Genomic DNA, 26,384 nt, shown 5'->3' with positions numbered 1-26,384 from the left:
ACTAGGAGATCTACTTATGCAGCAGTGGTCACGGCATGTATTATTATTCTGCAGTTATTAGCAATGGTGTTGCGTGAGTTTTACCTACCTGAAACGTTCAAACGAAAAAGGAGGAAAGAGAACTGCACAGTGTACACCCAGCTATTACACACGTGGACATCCACAAATATATAATTGGAGGAAATGCACCAAAATTATCTGAGGGATGGGGCTATAAGTAATTTTTATTTTCTTTTTCATATGTCTCTATTTTCCGATGTTCAGCGATGAGCATGTCCTCACTTTTATGATCAGTAATTGAAATAAAAGCTGCCCTCCAAAGTAGGAAGTAGTGTAGAAATCCACCACAAAGCACCTTGATTACAATGTCCTCCTTTTTATTAAATTATAAAACTGACTGCAGTCAATACACACAATTTTGGGAATGTGTTTTTCTCAAGTATCTGCTTTCGTGGAACACATGGTTTTAAACAGACAGACAAAAATACTTCTATACCAACTTCTTGGACTTCAAGCTATTTAGCACTACCAAGTATAGCTATTATATATACAGTCAGAATTTACGGAAAATATCACAAAGACAAATGTCTTGAAAAGATGACACGGTGCAGAGAAAACCATAGCTCTTAAACTGGTATAAAAATTTAATCAAAATGTTTTAGTCCATTATGGCTTTGCATAAAGCTTCAAAAGAAGAAAATTTAAGACACTTCTCATCAAAGGCACTTACACAGTTGTAATAAACTACTTCTTTGAATTCAGTTTGAGTCACATAGTATTTTTATTTATTTTTTTCACATTCTGTCTCTCATTGAAACGGTCCTGGAAGGCAGCTATTAATGAGGAAAAATAGTTATCATTTCTTAATATGTATGTTAAAAATACGCAAACAGAATTAATACAGATTTTGGTCCACTGAAGCAGGTAACAGTATCAGATGGTAGTGCTTCTCTTAATTCTGAGCCAAAAGCCATAAGCTCCCCAGGCTCAGTCCCCTGGGCTCCCCAGGAAGTGCCCCTACATCTCCATAGTACATGAAAACTGCAAAGAACCATCCTCCCACGGCTGGTGGGAATGCTGCTCTGAGGGGGCGGCAGCGGGGCACACAAGAGTCAATCCTTGGGCATCTATAATTCCGTGTCCCGGTATCGGGAAGGCTGGCCGTAATAATTGCGTTTTGAGTGTTCCGACAGCTGCTGTCGGTATTCTTCCTCCTCGGCGTCACTGCCATAACTTCCTCTGGGATCCTGATAAAGTCTGGCAGGACCTTTCTGTGGCTCGGGGGGCCTGGAACTAACAAAGTGAAAGGGTTACATGAAGCCGAAATCTCGGGCCTCCCCGCCCGTGATGCATGCAGTGGTCAACTGCCCAGGATGGCTGGCTCACCTGAGTTACACTCTGCTGACAAGCCAGGGCACTCCTGGCCTGGCTCCAGGTTCCCAGAGTGGTAGGAGTGAGGACGGGAATAACAAGGCCAATGCCCACTTGAGCAGCGAGTGGGGAAGCTGGTCACGTGCTCCCTGACCTAAGAACTCTCCAGCCGGATGTGGGCGCCTTCTTAAGCTCACTGGCTAAAAGCTCACAAGCAGAGCAAGTTCTTTGCCAGTTTCAGTCAGTTATACCAAATCCCCTCTGTTTCCAGGGGCCACTTGGTAGGCTGTGCCACAGTTCAACTGGCAAAGAAGAAATCTGTCTCTAGTTTTCTGTTGCGCGTTAAAACTAGACTCCAGTTTCCAGTCAGAATGGCTGCAAGAAAATGTGATTTTTTTTCTTTTGTTTCCTATTCTCAGAAGCAGGAAATGATCCAGCTTAAAACCTCAACAGGAAGACACTGTGATAATTACTAGTGCTTACGTAGCACTTTCAACATAAAGCATCTTACCAACACCGGTCGATTGATGTCACCTTCCCTTCAGACCACAGCTCAGAACAAGTGGCCTGACTTTGCTAGGTGATGCAAAGGAATTAAGGAGCTTGGCTAAGAGCTCGAAAATATTAGCAATGAAACAACTGGCATCTAAGCCCCGGGAAGTTTGCTCATGTGCTATCCGAACATAATTTAACACACCTGGGCTCCAATGGGTCTAATGGGACTGACTTGGAATGTCAATGATTACACTGTGTCAGTTCTAGCACACAATCAACACTACCATAAAATTTTGACTCTATGATCTTTACAATTAATTTGACTGAATAAGCCAACAGTTGACCAGGAAAAAAAAACAACCTTCTTGTTACTTTGAAATGTAGGTGAAAGAAATTCATTCTTAGGCATCCGAGTCCTAGACAAGCCCCTTTTTTAGACCTATACCTTCCGAGCAGCTCTTACCTTGTGTACTGGGGTGGGCCGGGCTCCGGCTTGGGTGTTTTGATTGGAACTGCATAGATATCAGGATGCTTCTGAGCAATTTCAATCTGTGGTGATTAAGAAAAAAAAGAGGGAAGGGACGAATGACTAGACAGTCAGCTCGCTCATTCCCTGCTGGTTCCATTTTCCAATCCCATTTCAAGGAGAAGAGGAAAAAGAGAAGCAAATCTCTAGCTTCTAGGGTTGTACGTGATGCCTAGTGGTATATGTCAAATAGGAAAAATGTTTAAAACTAATGAAATTCTGCCGCATGCTACAATATGGTTAAACCTTCAGGACACTATGCTATGGGAAATAGGCCAGTCACAAAAAGACAGATACTGTATGATTCCACTTATATGAAGCTCCTAAGCTGTCAAATTCATGGAGACAGACAGTAGAAGGCTGGTTAAGGGACTGGGGAAGGAGGTGGTGGGGGTCATTAATATTGACATATACAGAGCTTCGGCTGGGGAGGATGACAAAATTCTGGAGATGAATGGTGGAGGTAGTTCACAGCAATGTGAGTACACTGAAAGCCCCTGAACACTTACAAACGGTTAAAATGGTAAGTTTTATGTATACTTTACCACCAAAAAAAAAAAGAAAGAAAAGAAAAAAGAGGTCTCTTGCCTTCTGAGATGGCCCACACTTTGTGGAGTGTGTTTCTCCCAGGGCCACTCTTGCCTGTTGAGACGAACAGTGTCCTGTCTATGGAATGTGTACCTCTAAATAAATCCACTTCTTATCTATCACTTTATCTCTCACTGAATTCTTTCTGAGATGAGACACAAAGAACCTGAGCTTTGCTCGGTGCTTTGTGACCACCTCGAGGGGTGGGATAGGGAGGGTGGGAGGGAGATGCAAGAGGGAGGAGATACGGGGATGTATGTATATGTATACCTGATTCACTTTGTCATACAGCAGATACTAACACACCATTGTAAAGCAATTATACTCCAATAAAGATGTTTTAAAAAAAAATGAGCTTCAGTAAGTCCTGACATCAGGAACTAAGGCCCCCAGCCAGGTGGAGGATGGAACGATGACGTTGACCCTCCTGACTTCAATCGGCTAAAGCTTGGACTCTGTCAAGCTCTGCCCCAATTCTATGCTGAATTCTCTACTCAAGCCCCCTGATGAATATGCACGTACCCTTCGTTTAAAACCTCCCCAGTTTTGCAGTTTGGGAGACGCTACTTTGGGAAAAGATCCCCAGTGTTCTCCTTACTTACGGTGAGTAATAAATGCTTCCTTCTCCTGCCTCCGCCACCAAAAAAACAAAAAAGAAAATCAGAAAAAGGCTCAGAAGCACTGCCATTGTTGTGACAAACTTAAATGAAAAAAACTCCCATAACCACTGGGCAGAATATGCTTAAATTCTTCTCTGGCTTCTGAAAGGCTTTTGTGCACATGGCACAAAAATTCAAACAGTATCAAAAAGGACAATCTACGGGCCTTTCAATTTTAGCACCCAAGGTGTGCAGAGTTTCTATGGCAAATCTGGGAGCAAATTAAAACTCAGTTACCAACTGTTTTAACAAAAAACAATTTCAAAGAGGCCATTAATTCTCTCTTGTCACACTTCCCCATTCTAGAACCTGATAAAAAGTTCTGAAGTATGAAGGGCAGAATCCTATTCGCCTACAATGTTAGGTTTTCTTGACTGGAAGAAAAAGGGATGCGCTGATAGCTGGCCACCTGGAAATGACACACATACAGGATGTGCCTTTGTATCACGCGTGTGAACATCCTTTCATGTTTGTGGCAGGGGCAAAAGGACTGCAAATCATTATACTGCAATGAAACTTCTTTAAAATTCTTACTGATGACACACTAAGATGACCTAGTGGTTGAAAAAGAAATTACCCTTGCATTCTGTGCTTCTTGGAGCTCTTGCATTCTCTGTAATCTCGCCTTGTGATCCATCTTCTCAAATATTTTTACTTTGCCCAGGACAGACTTGGGGGCGCTGTCCTGCTCCTCACTGCTTTCTCCCACCTCCTCACTCTCTGGGGGAGGGACGGGAGTGGACGGCTTCAGTATAGGCCGTCCAAAGGCGGGTTTTGCTGCAATAGGAGGTGGACATCCTTTGGTAGATGTCCCGGGAATTTCATTACCGGCAACAGCTGAGGGGTTTGACTTGTATTCATAGGATCTAGAGAAGTCAAAGGATTCTTCTTTGTTTTGGGTTTTGGCCTGCAGAGAGCAATGACATAGTTTTAACTGTGAGCTTTCGGTTTATTTTCAAATCTCTATTAGTGATTTAATACACTCCATTTCCTGATCAGTTTCCAAAGGTGGTCAACAAATTCCATTCCGACAAGGAATCAAATACGGCAAGGCACACGGCCACTGATCTGGCATCCGGAGCCCTACCTCACTCCCTACAGAAGAGAATTAAGTGCTCAGGAAAGCAAGGGGGTGCTGGGGACGTGCTAGGAGGCCCGCAAGTGCTAGAGGTGGATCAGACCTCACTTTGTACTAGAGGAGATCAGAATTTTGGAGAAGACCTCAGAACAAGTCAGGCTTCAGGATGCAATAGTGGCTCCCGAGTTCACACCACGTGGAGGGTGCGTGCCCCGGCCCGGAGGTCCAGCCAGAGGTGCAGGAGACTGGGGTGGGGAGGGAGCCTATCACGCTGATAGCCACTTTTTCTTCATACTTCCATCCTAGGCCTGCTTGTCAATTTTCACTGTTCTATTTTAGGAGGTCACCAATTACTTCTGAAAGCCCAATCAATTATTACTTTCTTCTTATCTAAAGTATTGAGTTAGAGAGAGAAATTTTATTGGGTTATAAGGAAAAGCCTAGAGTCATAGCTTTGATTCAGAGAGGGGTAAACCATCGTATGACATACGCCCATGTGTCCTCGCACTGATTCTGTTCTGGACAATGGTTTATTTAAAAAATAAATTAAATGGTCCTCATAATGAGACGCATTGTCAACAATGGTGGTGATTGTTCTCTTTAGCAAGTCACCAGGAAGGATTTTTCAGGTGCATCTAAATCAGATCGTGGGCAGAAAAATTTAATTGGACAGAAGAAGAAAAACAGATTCTAAGACAGGTGATTCTGGGCATGCAGTATTTATCAAACTTTTATTCTTTCTACATAAATAAACAAATAAACCAAAACAAAAGGAATCAAACACTAATAGTCCTAAAATTATATGTTCTTCTAAAACTGCCTTCCCACTCTACTATTTCACCTTTTCCTAATTTTTGGTTTCACCCAAAAGGCCAAAAGATAGGCTCTAATAGAGAACCTGGTAAGTCAAAAACATAATCCAATACCATATTACTGTGTGTGCTCCTCCCTGGCTATGCGAGGAGCTCCAGGGGCATATGCTTCCTTCTCCTTCCCATCCTGGGCTTCCCAGCCACGTACCTGGGGCGGCTCTGGCTTGAACGCCGGGGGCGGGCTATTGTCCCTAAGTTGATCTCTGCTAGCAGCCCTCCTCATCTGAGCTCCTGGCTCTGGGCTAGGTTTCCTTATGCTCTACAAGACATAAAGGTTCATTCATAACAAGAACATCCCAGCAGAAAGAAGAGAGCACTGGTCTGCTTTGCTGGAGTTCTTCAAACTTGTGGGAATTCAGACGTTAAGGTTCATAACTTGCATAAGTTGAGCTACTGACCCAGTGCTTCTTTACTGAAAAGGCAGGTACCAGGCATATTCTCCCATTAGCAAGTGCTTAAGATACATTTTTCCAAAACTAGCTGCATCTCTCCCTTTAAAGTACGAAAACAAAAGGTCTTCCTAAAGTCTAAAATCTCTTTTGTCACTAACAGCTGTTAACATTTTAAAGCATTAGCTCAGCTGTATCTGCAGACATTCATGAATTAATTTATTCTTTACCACTTGTCCAGCAGTATATACTAATTTGTCATGGTGAGTTGCTCCTCCTTTCAACTTGTATTTTTGGTACTTATACTTCGTAAAGATAAAAACCATTCATTGAAATGAGCTAAACTGCTAAAGAGAAGTCCACAGTAATAATTATCCAAATATATGGAGCGTCTTGTCTACAAAGATAATTATCCCAATGTTCTCTTGAGGTGTAACTAATAATCGCTCTGATCCTTAGTGCTGGCAATGTGATTCCTAGGATCACAGAAGCTGTCTATTCGCTGGTCAGTGGATGCATAGTACATGAGATCAGACATATAATTAATCAGCGAACTCAATTAAAAAATTGAAATACAAGAGAGAAGGAAACTGATGGGGAAACAGGAGTTTTTGCAAGATTAGAAAGGTTAAAGGTAGGGTGGAGAAGAAAAAGCACGGATACCTAAGAGTACAGAGAGAGACCTAATCAAAGGTTACAAGTAAATATAACAATACTGTATTTAAAAATAATGTCCCACTTGTAATTTGGACAGCTGGCCCGATATCATGACGTCATGCCCGACAGCATCTGTGTGATGAATGCTGATCACTCAACCTCTCCCAGCGCTTAGTTCCTGTCCCACTCCCCCATGGACCACATCCACAATCATACAGGCACTGGCTTGGAATGAGAGGCTCCCTAGACATCGTCCACTCCAACCCTTAGGAATACCTGCCACAGCACCCTGAATAAACAGCTGGCCGGAGGAATTCAAGTGAAACGCCAGAACCTCCTTTTCCTGCCCAGGGCCGGGCAGCCCGTGGCCTCCTCGCCTCACCTCCTCGTGCTGCACCGGCTCCGAGGAGCGGGTGATGGAAGACACCAGCGGCTCCTCAGCTGGCTCATCCAGCTCATTGTCAGTGTAGGCGCCTCCTTCGCCGTCGGTGTCTTCAAAGTCACTGATGAGACGGCTGTCGCAACTCAGATAGTCCGCGCCCATGGCGGTTAAGTAGGACATGCGGTCTTCGGGGTCATCATCCATCCCTTCCATCTAGAGGAATTTGTTTTGGAGGGTCAGTGGGATCTGACATGGCTCCTGGGAGTGAGGACTCAAGAAAATTCCCAAGGGCACAGCCAAGTGCCTGAAACCTTGACTTGTTCTAGAAAGGGAAGTCACCTTTATCCTCCTGGAATCACTTGGCTTTAAATTACTATGTTAATTTTTGTGCAGAAACTCAGACTAGAAACCCTCCGCCCTATCTCTCCTTGCCACCATCCGTCCTATATACCACTACCGAGCCAGGCTTCCTCAGACTGTTGCACTTTCTTCCAGAATTTGGCTCTCCTCCAGCTGTCTCTGTTGTATTTGTCTCCTACCAATAGTGCACGCTGCCTTGAGCTGCATACCCCGCCGCTCATCCATGAGATTCTCAAATCCTTGAGGGCAGAAGCTATGTCCTGTTCAACGTGTTCTCACCACAGAGGCTAGCACAAAGCCATAGTGGGTATAAGCACTCAGTAGATGCTACTAGATACTCTGACTAAACACGCGGTTCCTAAAGGGCAAGACTAGGCTCAACCATGTAATCGGTAATGGAGGCACTTCCGCAACAAAAATCGTACCTCTAATGTCTCACAAACTACCTCAGTTCAGCTGGACCACAGAATACCAGCACCAAAGGCTCCTAGAACCACAGGGAATTCTATAGTTTCTTTGCTTCCTCCCTGAAGTAGGGCTGCGTGTAAACTGCCTCCACAGATGAGACGCGAGCCAAGGTTAGGCGCCTATACAAGTACCCAATGCTCTCCCATCACCTACTCAAATCTCTAGGACACATTCTCTGCCAGACTTCTTTCTAAGCCAATGATTCAAACTCCATTAGCTTTTCTTCTTTCTATTGATTTTTAACCGTGTTCTCCACATAGCTCAACCTCACCTCTCCACTCTGCGTTTCCCAAGTCCTTCATAATAAGCTGTGGAGCTCAACACAAGGTCTTGTAAGCTCTGATTAGTGTGCTTGGAACAAAACACTAGTTACTACGTTAAAAGCAAAAGGGAAGTGAATGTAGGGCTGCATATATCCCATTCTGCTTTTCTTGTAAAAGTCCCTTCATTTTATTACTTTTTCAGAGAATTTATAAATTTTCGAACTACTGATGCACATGTTGGGATCACTTGAAATGGGCATGGTTTTACTACATTCACTACCCTCTGGAGAAAAAACTCAGAACGCGGACTCTCACCTCATAGCAGAGTATCTGTGCCACATACCTTTCCTTCGGAGACCCAAACTGCTTCTCCTTGCTGATGCTGAATCGTGTCCTTCAGGCTGCCAAACCAGCTATCGTTGGCTGAATTTAGGTTGATTGTAGCTACAGAAATGCAAACCAAAAGGTGTGCCTCAATTTCCAGAGAAATTTTTATTAGAAATCCCATTGGACATAATTTATCCTAACTTTCATATTTAAGTTAAAACTTTGGCAGATGAAAGAGAAAGTGTTTACAAATATTTGAACACTAAATCCCTTTAGTCGAATGTAATTAAAACCATTACCATCTTGGGGCTTCCCTGGTGGCGCAGTGGTTAAGAATCGTCCTGCCAATGCAGGGGGACACGGGTTTGAGCCCTGGCCCAGGAAGATACCACAGGCCGCGGAGCAGCTAAGCCCTTGCGCCACAACTACTGAGCCTGCGCTCTAGAGCCTGCGAGCCACAACTACTGAGCCCACATGCCACAGCTGCTGAGACCGCGCACCTAGAGCCCATGCTCCACAACAAGAGAAGCCACCGCAATGAGAAGCCCGCGCACCACAACTAGAGAAAGCCTGTGCACAGCAACGAAGACACAACATAGCCAAAAATAAAAATAAATAAACAAATTTATATTAAAAAAAAAACCTATTACCATCTGGCTGTTGGAGTTTACATTATAGGTGGATGTTATAAAGCTAAAAATGGATTAATTTCTTTAAAGAATGTCTATTTTTCAGAAAAGCTACCTTAAAAAAATTTGTTGTTTTCATTTTGACCTCGCCATACGGCTTGTGGGATCTCAGTTCCCCAACCAGGGACTGAAGCCAGGCCACGGCAGTGAAAGCACCAAATACTAACCACTAGACTACCAGGAAACTCCCAAATATGTTTTTAAACAGTGTGTTTTCAGGGGCAAAGATAACACATCTGAACCAAATATAAATATGCTGTGTTTTAAAGATCAATACATAGACAGGAACATTATAAGTGAGAAAAACATATACCAAGGTACATGTTATCTCCAATAAAAAACTAAAGATAACATTTAAATGAATACCATTTTGATAGGATTAAACATTTTAGAATATAGACATAGATTAACCAAACTGTACAGGTGTGTATTTACAGAACATACATTTTCTATTCAGAACAAAGTATATCTTATGTAATGGCACTATGATTGACCAAGTAGTTCTCCCAATACCTTACATGGATCAGCTCATTTCATGCTTAAACAAATCTCACAAGGTGGGTATTGCTATTATCCCTGTTTTACAGGTGAGAAACTGAAGCACAGTAGTGAAAGTAACTAGCCCAAGGCCTCGCACCAAGCCAGTGGAAAAGCCTGGATGCAAACTCAGAAGTTTGCTTTTAGAGTCTATGGTCTTGGCCATGGCATGACAAACATGAATTTAGAGCACGGGTATAAAATACCAACCAAGTAAAACACATGTGATTGTTCTTCAGCAATACGTATTCATGGACCTAATGGGGATAAACCAGATAATCAAAATTGGGCCTAGGGCTTCCCAGGTGGCGCAGTGGTTGAGAGTCCACCTGCCGATGCAGGGGACACGGGTTCGTGCCCCGGTCCGGGAAGATCCCACATGCCGCGGAGCGGCTGGGCCCGTGAGCCGTGGCCGCTGAGCCTGCGCGTCCGGAGCCTGTGCTCCGCAACGGGAGAGGCCACAGCAGCGAGAGGCCCGCGTACCGCAAAAAAAAAAAAAAAAAAAGGGCCTAAAATGAACAAACTGAAGGTAAACTAGGATTTTTAAAAACCATGTCACCATGGCCTGTTATTAAGGGGTATTGCATTTTGTGGCACCCAAAAGAAAATTGGAACTTGTTGATAAAAGTTGTTCGGCAGCCTGTCCCACCTATCCTGAAGTCTGCATAATTCTTTGTAAAGAGCCACAAAGAACCAGTAAGCAAATTTCGTAAGCAATTACGCTTCAGGTTTTCTTCCTAGTAACGTATAGCATTCTTTCATTTAAGAGTCCTAACACCGACCTTGGAAAATCCTGAATGAGCTTACGGTTTCCTTGGTTATTAATTATTTACAGCATTAGAATAAACCGATACCTTGGACAACTCAAGGAAAATTAACCTTGATTCCTTGGACTTCTGTATCCTTATCATGGTATTTTAAAAATATTATTGTCCTCTTGGTAACAGAAGTGAGATCGGGCATATAGACAAAATGAGTGATTTGCACTAAGTGAGAACATTCAGCTGCCTTTTAAAGCTTTATGTTGGAGCTACCTGAGATGAGTACAGTTTGTATTTATCATGAGGAAAACCTAAAGTTAAAAGGGGCATTTGTGGGGCTTCCCTGGTGGCGCAGTGGTTGAGAGTCTGCCTGCTGATGCAGGGGACATGGGTTCGTGCCCTGGTCTGGGAAGATCCCACATGCCGCGGAGCGGCTGGGCCCGTAAGCCATGGCCGCTGAGCCTGCGCGTCCGGAGCCTGTGCTCTGCAACGGGAGAGGCCGCAACGGTGAGAGGCCCGTGTACCACAAAAAGAAAAAAAAAAAGGGGCATTTGCGAAATGCAGAAAATATGTTCATGCCCCCTGATAAAATGAAAAAAGTCAGAAACCTCTTATTGAACCCACATTGAGTCAAGTATATGAAAAAAAAAAAAAGAGCTTTACAGTAACTAATTTCCTAAGCCCCATAAAAATGTAATTTCCAACTAAGTTGGTAACATCCAACTCATGCACTTGACCTCTCTTTAACAGGTGGGTGCACAGCTATGATGCTTCCCTTCACTTGAAATCAAGTTCCTTTGGTTTACTATTGGCTTCTGCTCCTTAACTTTTTCAGATTCTTTGACTACAAGCAATACTGGTTAATTCCTGTTGTTCCCAACCTCTGGACTAGACCCATGTTCCCTTGGATAGAATGCCAGAAAGTGAAATATTGAAAGGAGTTTCACTCAGCCTCCATCTCAGCTGCAAGTCAGCATCCCTTCCCAGCCCCCGCACAAGTGCACTCGGTGCTTCTTCTTCTCTACCCAAGGAGGTTGGGGAGCACCGAGAACAACAGCAAAAGGTGACACGTGAGGCTGGAGGGCTGGGGAGAAACTGGGAGTGACTGTAATGGGTATGAAGTTTCTCTTCTGGGTGATGGAAAAGTTCTAAAATTGATGGTGCTGAGGGCTATACATCTCTGAATATACTAAAAATTACTAAATTGTACAGTTTAAGTGGGTGAATTATAGCATACATAAATTAAATTTCAGTAAAGCTATTCATGTGGCAGGGACCCTCTCTAAATGGACAAGCATCAACTGAAGTGCCCGGCCAGGGAGTGTGGCAACTTCCATCTGCTTCCTGTGGCCCTCAGAGTCCCTACGTGTCCTTGGGAAACCAAGAACTGCCTCCTGTGGTTTGGGTACTTTAGACTAGTACATGATTCACTTCTCTCCCCAGGCTTTCTCAAACACTATATTATGGCATAGAAAATTTCTTTTATAATATGTAACGTTTATAAAGACTTTTTTTTTTTTTTTGCAGTACGTAGGCCTCTCACTCTTGTGGCCTCTCCCGTTGCGGAGCACAGGCTCCAGACGCGCAGGCTCAGTGGCCATGGCTCACGGGCCCAGCCACTCCGCGGCATGTGGGATCTTTCCGGACTGGGGCACGAACCCGCGTCCCCTGCATCGGCAGGCAGACTCTCAGCCACTGTGCCACCAGGGAAGCCCTATAAAGATTTTTAAAAAGCGTAAAATAGTATCACTAATAGCATTTGTTTAGCATTTCCAAAATCTCAGGACTGAATTATACAAATTTCACATTAATGAAATCTTAGAAAACTGATAAAAGTGCTATCCTTTGGTACTTTAAAAATCCCACAGTTTCATATAAAGGGTGGCCCTGTGTGGGTCTCTAAGTCCATAATTCCATTTCCGTGGTATTTAAACCATGAACTGAGTGCTGCAGGAATTCCAAGAAAGCATGTAACTTAAACTTCAGGTTTTAAAAAATAATTTTTGCAACATATGCATGCAAATGTATTCTAAAATAAATTTTTTTAAATGAGGGGGGAGGGTTGGGCAGCCTACTATTGTAATTTACATTGACAAGTTAATTTGCTTTGGGGCAAATCTCAGAATGAAGTTTCCCTGGTCATCTCCACTTAATTAAGAAGTATCTTGAGTTTGCAAGAAGAGCCATTTTAATTTTTTTAGGTTTTAGGTAAAAGGCATTTATTATATTGTAAAAATAGTAATGGACATATGTAAAAAAACAAAAGACCAAATAATTTATAAAATAAATTATACCTTTCAAAAATGACCAAGACATAACAATAAGTATAACAGTACAAAGAATGTAAATCAACAAGCACTAGCAATGTTAGCTTTTCCTGTAACCACTCACTATTATTATCATACTAAGCCCTGATTTGTCCTATATCTGAAATACTAACAATTTACCAACACACTAACAGTTTACAAATCTTCAGTTCTTCTACTCAATCACGTTTACTACACAGTAACTTCAAGAAGAGCCATTTTCATACCGTCATAATTAAATAATCACCTGCGGGAAACAAGATTTTCTTGTTACTGTGCAACAAGGAAAAAAGAAGGATATTGAGCCCGGTGAGACCACCTGCAACATAAGCCTTGATTTTGAATTACTGTTCATCATAGTAGCTCTATCTTTCCCAATTATTAATTCATTAAAATGACATAAATTTAAAATAATAAAAAAACCTTGGATTTTGGCCATGGTGCACACGATCAAATCACAGCCTGGCCAGGCTGAGTGAGACACGAGGCATAGAAAGCACTCAGTGGGGCCATTCACACAGCTCTCAAGAGTTAAACTTAGAAGTCTGGAAGACTGCTGCGAAAGGCCATCTCACAGACAACTGGGGCCTTTTGATAAGTTACCTGGCACCCTGCTCCATCCATCCTGATGACCAAATAATTCCATACTGAAGGTTGGCAACCTATGCTGACAGTGGATCACCTCAAAGTTCTAGATGAAATTGGACACTCACAGAGTCACAGCCTCCAACTTTAGTTATCCCCAAACCTTCAACTTCCTGATTAGCTTAGTTGCAATCATATGGACCTCAGTTCAATGGGCAAATTATCTATTAAATGGAGAAACAGCACTATATGACCCCTTTCAGCATTAGGATAACACGTCTGTGCTGTAAAGTATATACGATATTGGACCCACAGTCAGAGACACTACAGTGTTAGTCTGGGCTTAGCCATACACTAATGTGTGACCTTGTGGAAATCACCTGGCCTTTCCTATGGCCTAATAAGTCTGTACCACTGTTAGCCATTGCTATAATAAAAACAGTAATGATGATAATAATAATTATAGTAGTAGTAGTAGTAAAAACAACAGAGGAAAGATTAGATATGAACATACCAAAAGCACAAGCTCTTAAGATGCTACATTCACAAAAACCCAGTTTATGACACCCCATTCCCTTCTTTGCATTTGGCTAGATTACCTACCCCTTAGTTTGAGCACTTCACCATAGTGGTAAGTAGTGCATCTCACTCTTTAACAAGAAAAGCCAGTAAGAGTAAAATAGGGTCTAATGTGGACATTCATCAGTCATTCACCCCCTTCCCTTCCCTTCCCAGTGTCAGATAAGCTAAAAATGACACAGGTTGGTGATGACTGGCACTGAACTCAAAAGAGCTATCATTATCCTAAGGATATTAATTACAACCACACAGTCTCCTCATGTTGCTCCCACAAAACTGCATGACCAAAAACTTCATGCCACCCTGTTAGACCCTTAATTATACCACATTCACAGAACTAGTCATTTTCATAGATAGTGCATGTATTCAGTTACTAAAACAGGTCACATTCTTAAATCATTTTATTTTCATGAATAACAGTAGCAGTAGGCAGTAGGTCTTCATTTCAGGAACTTTAAAAAATATTCTATGAGACTTCCCTGGTGGCACAGTGGATAAGACTCCGTACTCCCAATGCAGGGGGCCTGGTTTTGATCCCTCTTCAGGGAACTAGATCCCACATGCATGCCACAACTAAGGAGCCCATGGGCCACAACTAAGGAGTCCACCTGCTGCAACCAAAGAGCCCATGTGCCGCAACTAAGGAGGCTTGAAGCTGCAACTAAGGAGCCCATGAGCCGCAACTAAGACCCAGTGCAACCAAATAAATAATATTTTTAACAATTCTATTATGGAAAATTGTAGACATACACAAAAGTGGAGAGAACAGTTTAACAAACTCCCATGTACACATCACCCAACAACTATCAACTCTTGGCCAGTCTGGCCTATAGTCCCACTTAAGATTATTTAAGCAAATCCCAGACATGATATTAGGTCACCCATAAATATTTTATTTAGCATATATGCCTAAAAAATAAGAACTCTTAAAAAAACCCATAATCACAATATCATTTTCACCTTAAAAATAGGAGTAATAAATCCTTAATATCATCTAATATCCAGAGTGTTCACGTTTCTATTTCAAGGACATTTTAAAATAACAAAACCACGCTCTGATCACCTTGTAAGTCAGCACATGCATGGATGGTAAGCAGAGAACAATGACACAATCCTTAACAGATATGGGTACTTGGTGCTACACCAGGCCTAATCACTAGCTTCGTAGTCTCACCCCAAAATTTGAGCCTCATCAAAATGACCAGGTACTGTGTATTATGGATCTTTATGATCATTTTCAAACAGTCAAAATTACAAAGCTAAATGTACAAACGCCATGAGTCTACTATACTCACTTTATAGGATTAGCGACTTTTCAAGGAGTCATGAATAGAATTTCAGGTTACTATTCTCCATTCTGATTATTTTCCTATTCCTTCCATTCTACAACTCTCTATTTCTCACTTTTGAGCAAAGAGACTACATTCTGCATTTCACTTACCTGTGAAAAGATGTGCACAAGTTTTTTTAAGCTTGTTGGCTTGGTCGAATAACTTCCGAGAACTTTTGTTGGATGACGGATTCAACCTCTGTCTCATGGTTTTGACACCTTGTCTAGAGTCTGGGTTGAAAAAAATCACAATCGGGAACCACTGAGTATAATTCAACAGGTCCACGGCTTTAGGAGTCACATCCAGGAGCGCATGCTTTTCCTGTTAGAAATGGGAAAAAGTTACATAAATGGGTATGTGAGTGAATATGTAAAGCCACGTAGCATCAACGAGTTTGTATTGATAAGTAAAGGCTGCATCAGATAAAATGTACCAGTTTAAATCAAAAAGCAGAAAATGTTTCCCTCCACTTTAATATTACCAATCTATGAGAACTTCTGAGAAAACGAATTAACAGGTTATTTGGTATAATGCTTAGAACTCAGAGAGAACCAACATATCAGTGCCACAGAACATCAGCTGGTTTCCACACTGAAACAGCTTATGTTTATAGTCAGCTTTTATCATTAACGGTTAATAATTATTAAAAATATAGGGACTTACCTGGTGGTGCAGTGGTTGGGAGTCCGCCTGCCAATGCAGGGGACATGGGTTCCAGTCCCGGTCTGGGAGGATCCCGCATGCCGCGGAGCAACTAAGCCCGTGCGCCACAACTACTGAGCCTACGCTCTAGAGCCCGCGCGCCTAGAGCCCATGCTCCACAACAAGAGAAGCCACCGCAATGAGAACTCCACACACCACAACGAAGAGTAACCCCCGCTCGCCAACAACTAGAGAAAGTCCACGCAGAGCAACGAAGACCCAACACAGCCAAAAATATATAAATTAAAATAAATAATTAAAAAAAAAAATATATAGATTCTATTCTTGAAAAGACTGCAGCAATCCATGACCCAATTCTTTCTGACAGCATGGCCTTCTGGTGAATTTCCTCACCTGTTCAATAATTTGCCTCACGGTATTTAACCGCACCACCCCGGAGGATTTCTCAGATCCCGCGTCTCTTGGTTCCGTTTCTGCAAAAGCAAAAAAAAAAAAGGGGGGCGGGGGAGGGACGGAGTAAAATTTTAGAAACCAGTAACAACCAAGTACACCAACCTAGCATCAGCAAGGATGGGACAGCTAACATTCGGTGTCTCCTAATGAGAGGCAATGGGAAGGACCCACACTACCTGTTTAACCAAAATCTAACCAGGGGAAACAGGCCAGGCCAACAGGGAACATCCTAGGAGACAAATGGCTTGGACTGTTCAAAATATCACATTACAAACTAATTTAGAAAAAGGAGGAGACCAGAAAGACATAAAAATCAAATGTACTGCATGCTCCTTGGTTGTGTTCTGAATTTAAAAAAAACAGTAGCAACAAGCTATGAAAGACATAATTGGGATAAATGAAGAAAATTTGAATAAAGGACTATATACTAAGTAAAATTATTGTATCAATGTTAAAATTCTTGGCTGTGATAATGGTATTGTGGTTGTACAGGAGGAGAATTAGGAGATTCACAGAGGTAGGAACTGTGATAATGCCTGCAACTTAAACTTTCAAACAGTGCAGCGGAAATTATAAAAATTTGTGTGTGTGCCTGTGTGTGCCTATGGGGGAAGGAGTGCAGATGGCAAAACGTTACCTGTTGACAGTGACCCCAGATGAAGGGCATGTGGGTGCTAATTATTCTTTCTGTATGTTAGATATCTTTCAAAATAAAAATTGGTGGAGGAAAAAATATCACTGACAGACTTACTAGCAGTTTGGAACAGGTCAGGCAACTCATTTGCCAACTTCTCCAGGGCTATATCTGCTATGGGGCCAAATAAGACCACAGGTCTCTTGAAACCAGCTGAAATGAGATAAGAAAAGCCATGAAATTAGGTATAAAATAAGCTAGACGGATATATTGTACAACATGGGGAATATAGCCAATATCTTATAGTAACTACAAATGAAGTATAACCTTTAAAAATTATGAATCACTATACGGTACACCTGTAACATATAATATTGTACAGCAACTATACTTCAATTAAAAAAAAAAAGCCACGAAGACACCTACATGTCCTTAGCTGTTAAGAAGCGAAAGTATTTTATATATTGATAACACAACTAAATGAAAGAAATTGTGCGTTCTCCCACCTCCAATTCAGACTAGCTCTTTTCTGAAAAATAAAAGAGCTCCCTCTTTTATTATAGTTCACTCCTCCCACTATTACTAAAGATAAGTTTTGCTCTACAGAATATATAAAAACTTCTGAATGGTAGTATTAAAAAAAAAAATAACAGATTGTAGAACTACGAGTTGGCACAGCTCACTTTTTTGTAAGTCTTATTTCATGTCTGAACATGATTCCATTCTGTAAGCTGGCTTGGCCTAAGTGATACAGGTAAGTTGGAATGTGATCATTAAAGTTAAAAAACAAAGAAAAACAGGCTCTGGGCCCAGTCGGATTATTTCCTGGCCCACTTGGCTTCCACACCTTCTCGAAGCAAAACCCTCTCGTAAGCCGGGAACTTGGTGCTGACTGACACAACGGCTGTCAGGTCTTCCCGACTCTTCCGTAGGTTCTTCTTCACGCCCGACCTCTGGCCGCGCATCCTCCAGAAGTCTGCCCTGTCCCCACTGCTGTCTCTCTGGGCAGTCTGAACGCTGGCCATCTGTTCTGCTCTGAGAGAAGAAACCAGGGGAAGTAAAGGTCTAAAGCCAGGAAATGTGCAAATGTGTGGGTCACTAATCAAATTCAGTCAATGTCACTCATGGACTTAGATTAGAGGTGCAGCTTGACAATGAGCAAGTTGCATGGGGTGAGAAACACAGGGCCTTCCTCTTCTGGACGGAGGCAGAGAAAGGCTAGGTGCACATAAAATCCAGCAGAAATAGCTCAGTAATAAACATGATGACATGGCTTGTTCTGTTTAGGCTGATATAAGACACACCCTGTCTTACTGTACTTCGCTTTATTGTGCTTTGCAGATATTGTTTTTTTTTTTTTTTTTTACAAATTAAACATTTGTGGCAACCCTGCATCGAGCAAGTCTATCAGTACCATTTTCCCAACAGCATTTGCTCGCTTTGTGCCTCTGTGTCATAGTTTGGGAATTCTCTCAAAATTTCAAACCCTCCACCAGCAAAAACACTATGGCTAACTGAAGGTTCAGATGATGGTCAGCATTTTTTGGCAATAAAGAATTTTTAATTACGGTATGTACATTTTCTTTTTACACATAATGCTATTGCACACTTAATAGACTGCAGTAAAATATTAACATAACTTCTGTATGCACTGGTAAACCAAAAAATTTGTGTGACTTGCTTCACTGCGATATTCGTTTCATTGCGGTGGTCTGTAACCAAACCCGCAGTATCTCCAAGGTCTCCTCATACACAAGAAATGGATGATGGGAGAGGTCGTGATGACAAATGATGGAGTTATATGGGGCTTCCTTTGGCGGGGGGAGGTGTTGTTTACTCGTGGGAGGAAGGCTTAAAGGGGTTGCGTGGGTGTATGCAGTCTCAAGATACCTGCTTCTGTTGGGGATTAAGCCTTTCTCCAATTCATTTCCAATCCTCACGGCCAGCCAGTGGCCCAGTTTCCCATCGTACAGCGTATCTACCACACGGAAGACCTCCCCTCTGGTGAAAGCCAGGCTCTGTGGAGTTTCTTTCTCACATTCAAAGTGGCTTCTTATAAAAAACGAATCCCCTCTGCCACAAGCCAGTATGTCTCTATACACTGAAAGACAAAAGCATCATTGCATGTGGTACTCAGCTTGGCCAGAGGTCTTTTCTGGAAGAGTTATCAGCTCTCTGAACTCTGATCACCCTCTTTACTTTCTTTGCATTTAGTGACCTCAGCACACAGGCCCCACAGGAACCATAGTTCAAACAGGAAGAAGGACAAGTAACTAAGTTCACGAGTTACTGTGATGGTTAATTTTATGCATCGACTTGACTGGGCCATGGGGTGCCCAGATATTTGGTCAAATATTATTCTAGGTGTGTCTATGAGGGTGTTTCTGGATGAGATTAACATTTAACTCGGGCAGACTGAGTAAAGCCAATTGCCCTCCCTGATTTGGGTGGGCTTCAGCCAGTCCATTGAAGGCTTGAACACAACAAAAAGGTAAACCGTCCCCCGCGTAAGAGAAAAATGAACTCTTCTTCCTTTCAAAGTGGCACGTCAGCTTTTCTCCTGCCTTCAGACTCAAACAGATACACTGGCTCTTCCTGGATCTTAAGCCAGTCCGCCTTTGGACAGCAACTACACCATTGGTTCTCAGGTCTTTGGACTTGGACTGGAACTAAACCATTGGCTCTCTTTGGGTCTCCAGCTCACCAACTCACCCTGAAGATCTTGGAACCTGCCAGCCTCCATAATCATGTAAGCCAATTCCTCACAGTATCAATAAATAGCTCACTTTCTCCCTTTCTCTGTCTGCCTGTCTCTGTCTCTGTCTCTCTCTTTCTATGTATAGAAAGATATTTATATACACACACACACACACACACACATACACATCCTATTGGTTCCATTTCTCTGGAGAACCTTAATACAGTTGCCAATCAACTGTACTAGCTGAAGCAGACAAGAAGATTCTATTAACCCCCATTTTACAGATGAGAACAATAAAGCTTAGAAAGGTGAAGCAACTTGTCAGACTGATATGGGTTAATATGAGAGCTGACCAGCAGGTGTGGCCCTTTCCATCTGTCATGGGAAAACTCAATAATAACTTCAGGCAGTAATTAAGGATGGATCTCTGTCCAGAAAAGCAGTTTTACTCCAAAATCACACAACTAGTGAAATTCTTTCAGTAGGTGCACAGAAAACATGTGTATAGAAAGTTAAATGGTACCCGAATTCTTTCCACATACCTATGACCTAGAGATCAGGTGTCAGGATCCACTTCGATATTTTAATACCCAGATTTTCCTATTGTGCTCCCAAGCTACCTCCCTCTCCTACCGCCCACTAAACTCATAACCAAACTTGCTCACCATCAGCTCGGCTCTGGGCTAAAATGGTCACCATTTCGCCTTTGGGGATTTCTAACAGGTAGAGAACGGCATCCTCCCGAACGAGCCCTCTGAAATCCTGTGTGTTCACCTGATAGGAGGGGCAAACAGAAAAAAACAAAACAAGAAGTAAGTTGTTTTCAAAAAGGTGCCACCTGCTTTTGATCTGTTTGTTCTCATCAGGGCCTGCCCACAGCAAACCTCAGATGTAAAGAAGTCCTTAGTGCCCTACCCAGGGACTCTTAGCACCCGGCCTGGGCTGTGGGCACCACCATACCCTCCTGCCTCCCCACGCTGCCCACCCCTTAGGACTACGCCATTCCACCAAGGACTCATCACTGGATCAGGTTAGAATTTCTTGTAGCTGTGTCCGCTTCCCTCCTTTGAATCTCCTGTAGAGGTGGCCAGGAAGGTAAAAATCCAATTACTGTAATGCAATAAGGAGTGGTGGGATCTATGGTAAATGAGCGTGCTGGCCCAGCTTAAGGCATTAATACTTTTCAAATTGATTCAAATAAAAGCCTGCAAATAAGGATTCTGACCAAATCCACCTTTCTCTTACAGCTTCTAGCACCTGAAATTGAAGACCATTAGTCTTAGGTGGCAGACCATTAGCCTAATCTATAGGCTTTTAGTTTAAGCTTCTGATACATAACGGGCAAGAAGCTCACATTTATTCCCCACTGAGTAGGGTACACTGTAAATAGCTCTCAGAAGACAAGTTAGAAAGCAGGTAAAATTGAAAAGTGGGACAAAGAAAAAGACATTTTGACATCTTTGTCTTGTACCTTGAAAACCACTCTAAAACAGAATAATTACACATAAGTAAAATGTAAAAATGATTTTAAAGTACCTAATATTTTGATAATGTATTACAGAAGTGAAGATACAGAATTCCTCTGAAATATTTTCTTCAGTCACTGAGGACTTGTAGAATCCTTTAATCAAAGAGTAATGCCTTACTACTGAAAAAACATCATTAATTGAGTCTAATTTAATTAAGGTTGGAATTTACCATTAAGTGAAAATAGGCATGAGATTAAAATTTACTTGGTGCTTTTAAAATAGAGTGATTTACTAAACGAATCACGTTAACTTTTCCATTGAAACGATATTTATAGCATTTAAGACAGCTCATTCCCATCTCGCTGTCCCTGAATTAGGGATATTCACGCTTTGGTAATTAATCCTTTCTTGTGCACCATCTGCAGATCTACATCTGTGTCTATATGTGGCCACATGTATGTTTTTATATGCACCGTACATGCTTGTATTTGTTTATTTAAATAAGATAGGGCCACAGGGCATGGGGGAAGACCTTGGAGGTCCCTCTGTCCTTCTCTATTCAGAGACTGCCCCTTCTGTCAAGCCAAAAACTATAATGGTCAAAAGTAAAGCAACATATGGTAGCTAAAATCCACATGGTTAATAACCAAACTTAGGAGTTTTTTTTTCCTCTTTCCCTTCCTCTAATAGTTTCTGAAAGAGAAATGACAATCATACCAGGTAAAAAAATAAGCAAAGAGATAGGTAAGCCAAGCACTAAAGCATGTGCACTTCTGTTAGTTACAAGGCACATATTTCGCCACAGCACACTCACTTTTTCGTTCCACATGTCAAGCTGTCACCTTTACAAAAGGAAGAGCTGCACTTAAAAAACCCACAGCAGAGTAAAGTGCTTACTGCATGTACATTGTACCCTGATATATTCAATTTGACCATGGAAAGGAGTGCTGAAACAAATTAAAGGAAAAAAGGCCAGGACAGCACTTTGGTTAGGTTGTACAGCCCTCCCCAATAAATATCCTCTTCCATTATCTATTTAGTAGTCTACACGGTCTAGCTGTGTCTGCTGTGAGCCTGAAGAGGATTCTGTGTCAGCGACGCTAAGGCTGTGTCGCAATTTATCTGCCCCAGTAGGTGAGCTCAATCTTTTTCACCCCTTTGAAGAATTGAGGGCTCCTTTTGTAGTCAACAGAAAATTTCCACACACCCAAGAATGAGGACCACCTACTGCCTGACCTCCAGATGAGACTACTGCAAAAGAAGCTGGTTCCTGGGCTTCCCTGGTGGCGCAGTGGTTAAGAGTCCGCCTGCCAATGCAGGGGACACGGGATCGTGCCCTGGTCCGGGAAGATCCCACATGCCGCAGAGCGGCTGAGCCCGTGAGCCATGGCCGCTGAGCCTGCGCGTCTGGAGCCTGTGCTCCACAACGGGAGAGGCTACAACAGTGAGAGGCCGGCGTACCGGGGAAAAAAAAAGAAGCTGGTTCCCACAGTTTCTTGCTTGTCGCCAAGGTGGTAACAGGAAACAAGACACTTTCTCAAGTAGAAAACATTGTGTATCACGACTTTTACACATGGAAGTGACTCTCATTTTAACGACTTAGGTCTGTCAAGCCCCTAAGTGAATTTACTATTTTTTTTCATGAAAATTCTGAAAATCCTTTTCCCCACAGGGTACAAAAATATGTCATCCTTGAACCTTCGTGAGCAAAAGTTTCCAAATTCCTACCTGACTTCCTACGGTCCCACATCAGTTAGGAAACACGCTTTTTCTTCTTTGGCATCAGCCCACGAGTAAATTGGTATAAGCTGGCACTCAAACGGGGCTCTTATCGGTAGCACTTGGTAAGTGCTATTTCCTAGGATCATGTGGTACCCTGAGGTTCACTCAGGTACACTTAGTCTTCTAGGATCCTGTCCAGAGCCGAAGAGGGTCTAGAATGTCACTGGAAAGCTTCAGCAAAGCTCAAGGTCAAGGTTTGCTCTTCATCGGCTCCAGAAATGAAATCTGAACTACCACCATGAGGCCAAGGTCCAAGAAGGAAAAGGACCACCTCTTTTTGTGCTCTGCCTGCTTCCTTTGGGAATTCTGCTTTTCTCCCCTCTCCTCTGAGGCTAGACGCTCTTACCAGACCACCTAGTACGCATAAGAAATGCAAGTTTACAGAAGCAGAAATTCCCCAGCATTCTGTATTTTTATAGTCACAAGGTACTCAGTGTTCTTGAAGTTAATACTGAAGTCAGTGGAAAATACATGATAAAATGTCAAAGATGAGTTGGTTATCCTTTTTTTAAACCAATAGATTATACAAACATATATATAGTAAATTGAAAAGTACCAATATTTGATTAACCAGGGATTCTCCTTCCTGGACAATTTCAGATGTAAGTAACACACTGAATGGCAGCAACTCGTTAGTTTCCAGCAGGATAAAGAACAGACACTGACTTTCCTACTCTGTGCCAAGAACTCTGCTGGGCGCCTTGCGAGTATCATCTGTTCTAATGTTCCCAGGGTGCCTGCAAGGCAGGTATGCTTATCCCCATTGAACAGATATAGAAACCCGAGTCTCAGAGCCGAAGCCAAGGCCACAGACCAATATGAAGCTGGGACAGTATTCAAATCAGATGATCTGATGCCAATACCCACCTTTGTTCAGTTACAGCACACGGCCTGAAGAGTGACAACCAAGCAGGGGAATCAACTAAAAACCAACCATTAGCAAGATCTTTTGAAAGCTCTTCCACCTAGGCCCTTAGCTGAAGTCTCCATTTTTTTGTTAATCAAATTAATAAAAATCTTTGTGAGGGTCTTGAACACTATAAAGTCCCACAGACATAGGGATGAGTTTTGGGTTCCAGGACTAGGAGACAGGACCCATTAGAAGGAAACAGAGACCTGATGCTTGGCAGCAACAAACCTGCAGCTGGTCTATTTTCACAAGCTGGACCACTTTCCTGTCCCTTATGTAAGACCCTCCAGAAAACCCCACTCTTTCCCAGTAACATTTAGAAACAGGGCTGGGATTTCCTACCTTCAGAATCTGGTCCCCTTCTTGAAGACCTTCTTGCTCCGCTGAGGTACCCTCTTGAATGCCGGCCACAAATATCCCAACATCATTGCCACCGGCCAACCGGAGGCCCACACTGTCTCCCTTCTTGAACCTCACCATTTTGGTATTGGGGCTGCAATGAGTTCCGTTTCAGGAAAGAAAGATGGGAGATTTTGGGGGGGGGGTTGGGGGCGGGGTAAAGGAAAACCAACATTAGCAGTGAGCAATTTAATTTATTCCATCTATAGAGTGATTTACCCTTTTAAAATATCTCTCTCGGGGCTTCCCTGGTAGTGCAGTGGTTGGGGGTCCGCCTGCCGATGCAGGGGACACGGGTTCGTGCCCTGGTCCGGGAAGATCCCACATGCCCGCGGAGCGGCTGGGCCCGTGAGCCATGGCCGCTGAGCCTGCGTGTCCGGAGCCTGTGCTCCGCAACGGAAGAGGCCATAGCAGTGGGAGGCCCGCATACCACCAAAAAAAAAAAAAAAAAAACAGCTCTCTCTCATTTTTCTCACATAATCTACAATTTTATCTTCCCTGGGGCTGTGAGATGAATATCAGTAGGCCACTTTACCAGTGAAGAACAGAAATAGAGAATGTTTAAGTAAACTCATTCAAGATTAAAAGCAAATAATGGGCAGGATTAGAGCAAAAATCAAGGCCATCTGATTCCTACTTCAGGATTCTTTCAAAGGAAAGCCTGCTGACCCCATAGGGATCCTGTCAAATGGAGACACAGCCTGGGTCCAGGGAAGCAGGATCCTAATCCAGAGGCCACTGCTTGGAAGCAGGGGTTCTCACTGTCAAGTGCAGAGCACTGTATCACTTCTCCCCTCCCTCCACGTGCCAGGATCACCTGTCACTATAGCCCCTACAGAGGCACCATACTTAAGCAATACTTCATCCATCTGGGCGTTCTTGACCTGGCAAACTCAAGTATTCAAAATAACATCTGGAAAACTAGCCAGGTAAGCAGACAAGCAGACAAAGTTAACATTCACTCTCTTCCACATTTTACTCGTCCTACAAATGATTTCTCTTTCTCATAAACAGTAGCAATAGGGGTTGGTTAAAGGGCAGCTGATTATATGCAAAATCACCATCTATAGTTTAAGAAAACCATTCTTCCAAATTTCCATTAAGGAGATAGAGCTGTGTGGAGGAAGAAAGGGGGAAAGCAAGAAAGACTGAAATACATACCCATATATTGCTAAATCTTCAGGACTCGGACGAAGAACAGTTCTTGGGGCTGGTTTTGGTGGAGGAACTGTGGATTAAAAGACATCATTACCGACCTGGACTAACAGGCTTTGTCTTGTCTCTAAATATAAAGATCACAAAATCCACAAAAAATTCAAGTCTGTACTCTATGCTACATATATGTTATCACGTCAAACAAAAATGTCAAGTTTAATTTTGAGGCATTAGTAGGTGTCAATGATTTCTCAGAAGAAGTGAGAAGAAAATGAACCTTTAAAATGCAAGGTGCATAATCACATTTACAAGCAGGTAGCATTTTTAAAGTAACTTAAAAGCCATGCAATAATGCTGTTTTTTTCCATGGATAAATATTTATGCATTTAAATCATGATAATTTTATGGGGTTGGGGGCAGGGGTAGGGAATGGAGTTGAGATCAGAAATGGGACATAAAAGGACTTCAACTAATCAAATTTGACAAAATGTGACTGTGACATAATTAGAAGTATGTATTTGGTCTCTTCCCCACCCTCAGAGATCCTAAAGTCCCTTTAATCTCTGGAGTGAAAGGGGTGCCAGGAGTATCTTTTGCTCTAATGTTCCATCTTTGAGCCCAGTTCCTGACACAGAGGTCCTACATCCCTTGCAATTTCCTGGGTGATGGGAGCATCCTTTGTTCTAAAGAGATGACTCCTGGATAGCCTCAGGATGGGGCTGGTCACCAGGAAGAGAAAGCCATGCACATGACAAAGCCTCCATAAACAAGGGGATTCAGAATGCTTCAGGGTGGGTGAAAATACTGAGGTGCTGGGAGGGTGACGTGCCTGGAGAGGGCAGGAAAGCTCTCCACCTTCTCCCCAGACATTGCCCTATGCATCTCTTCCATTTGGCTGTTCCTAAATTGTATCTTGTATTAAAAAAAAAAAAAGTAATAGTAAATAAAGTGCTTTCCTGAGTTCTGTGAGTCATTCTAGCAAATTATCAAACTTG

General features: G+C 42.6%; 1 protein-coding gene across 8 annotated transcripts in view; it reads right to left on the bottom strand.

Annotated features, from left to right (window-relative positions):
* Positions 1-356: 356 nt before the first annotated feature.
* TJP2 (tight junction protein 2) overlaps positions 357-26,384 on the bottom strand; it is a 134,610-nt gene continuing 108,582 nt past the window's right edge. For 3 of the 8 annotated variants that reach the window (XM_065878433.1, XM_065878432.1, XM_065878431.1), the window contains 13 exons: positions 25,396-25,462; positions 24,178-24,328; positions 20,340-20,448; positions 18,864-19,074; positions 17,821-18,008; positions 17,091-17,186; positions 16,280-16,359; positions 15,334-15,544; positions 8,452-8,552; positions 7,018-7,230; positions 4,217-4,546; positions 2,330-2,415; positions 357-1,293 (listed from right to left, as the gene is read on the bottom strand). In XM_065878433.1, coding sequence (XP_065734505.1) covers positions 1,128-1,293; positions 2,330-2,415; positions 4,217-4,546; positions 7,018-7,230; positions 8,452-8,552; positions 15,334-15,544; positions 16,280-16,359; positions 17,091-17,186; positions 17,821-18,008; positions 18,864-19,074; positions 20,340-20,448; positions 24,178-24,328; positions 25,396-25,462 — 2,009 coding nt within the window. In that variant the 3' untranslated portion in view covers positions 357-1,127. Of the gene's footprint in view, positions 1,294-2,329; positions 2,416-4,216; positions 4,547-5,737; positions 5,849-7,017; positions 7,231-8,451; positions 8,553-15,333; positions 15,545-16,279; positions 16,360-17,090; positions 17,187-17,820; positions 18,009-18,863; positions 19,075-20,339; positions 20,449-24,177; positions 24,329-25,395; positions 25,463-26,384 lie in introns of all 8 variants that reach the window. The other 5 variants (XM_065878429.1, XM_065878428.1, XM_065878436.1 and 2 more) reach the window with 3 other exon arrangements.

Source organism: Phocoena phocoena, chromosome 6, assembly GCF_963924675.1.
Source record: "Phocoena phocoena chromosome 6, mPhoPho1.1, whole genome shotgun sequence".
Taxonomy (NCBI): Eukaryota; Metazoa; Chordata; class Mammalia; order Artiodactyla; family Phocoenidae; genus Phocoena; species Phocoena phocoena.
This window is presented reverse-complemented; position numbering and strand designations above follow the sequence as displayed.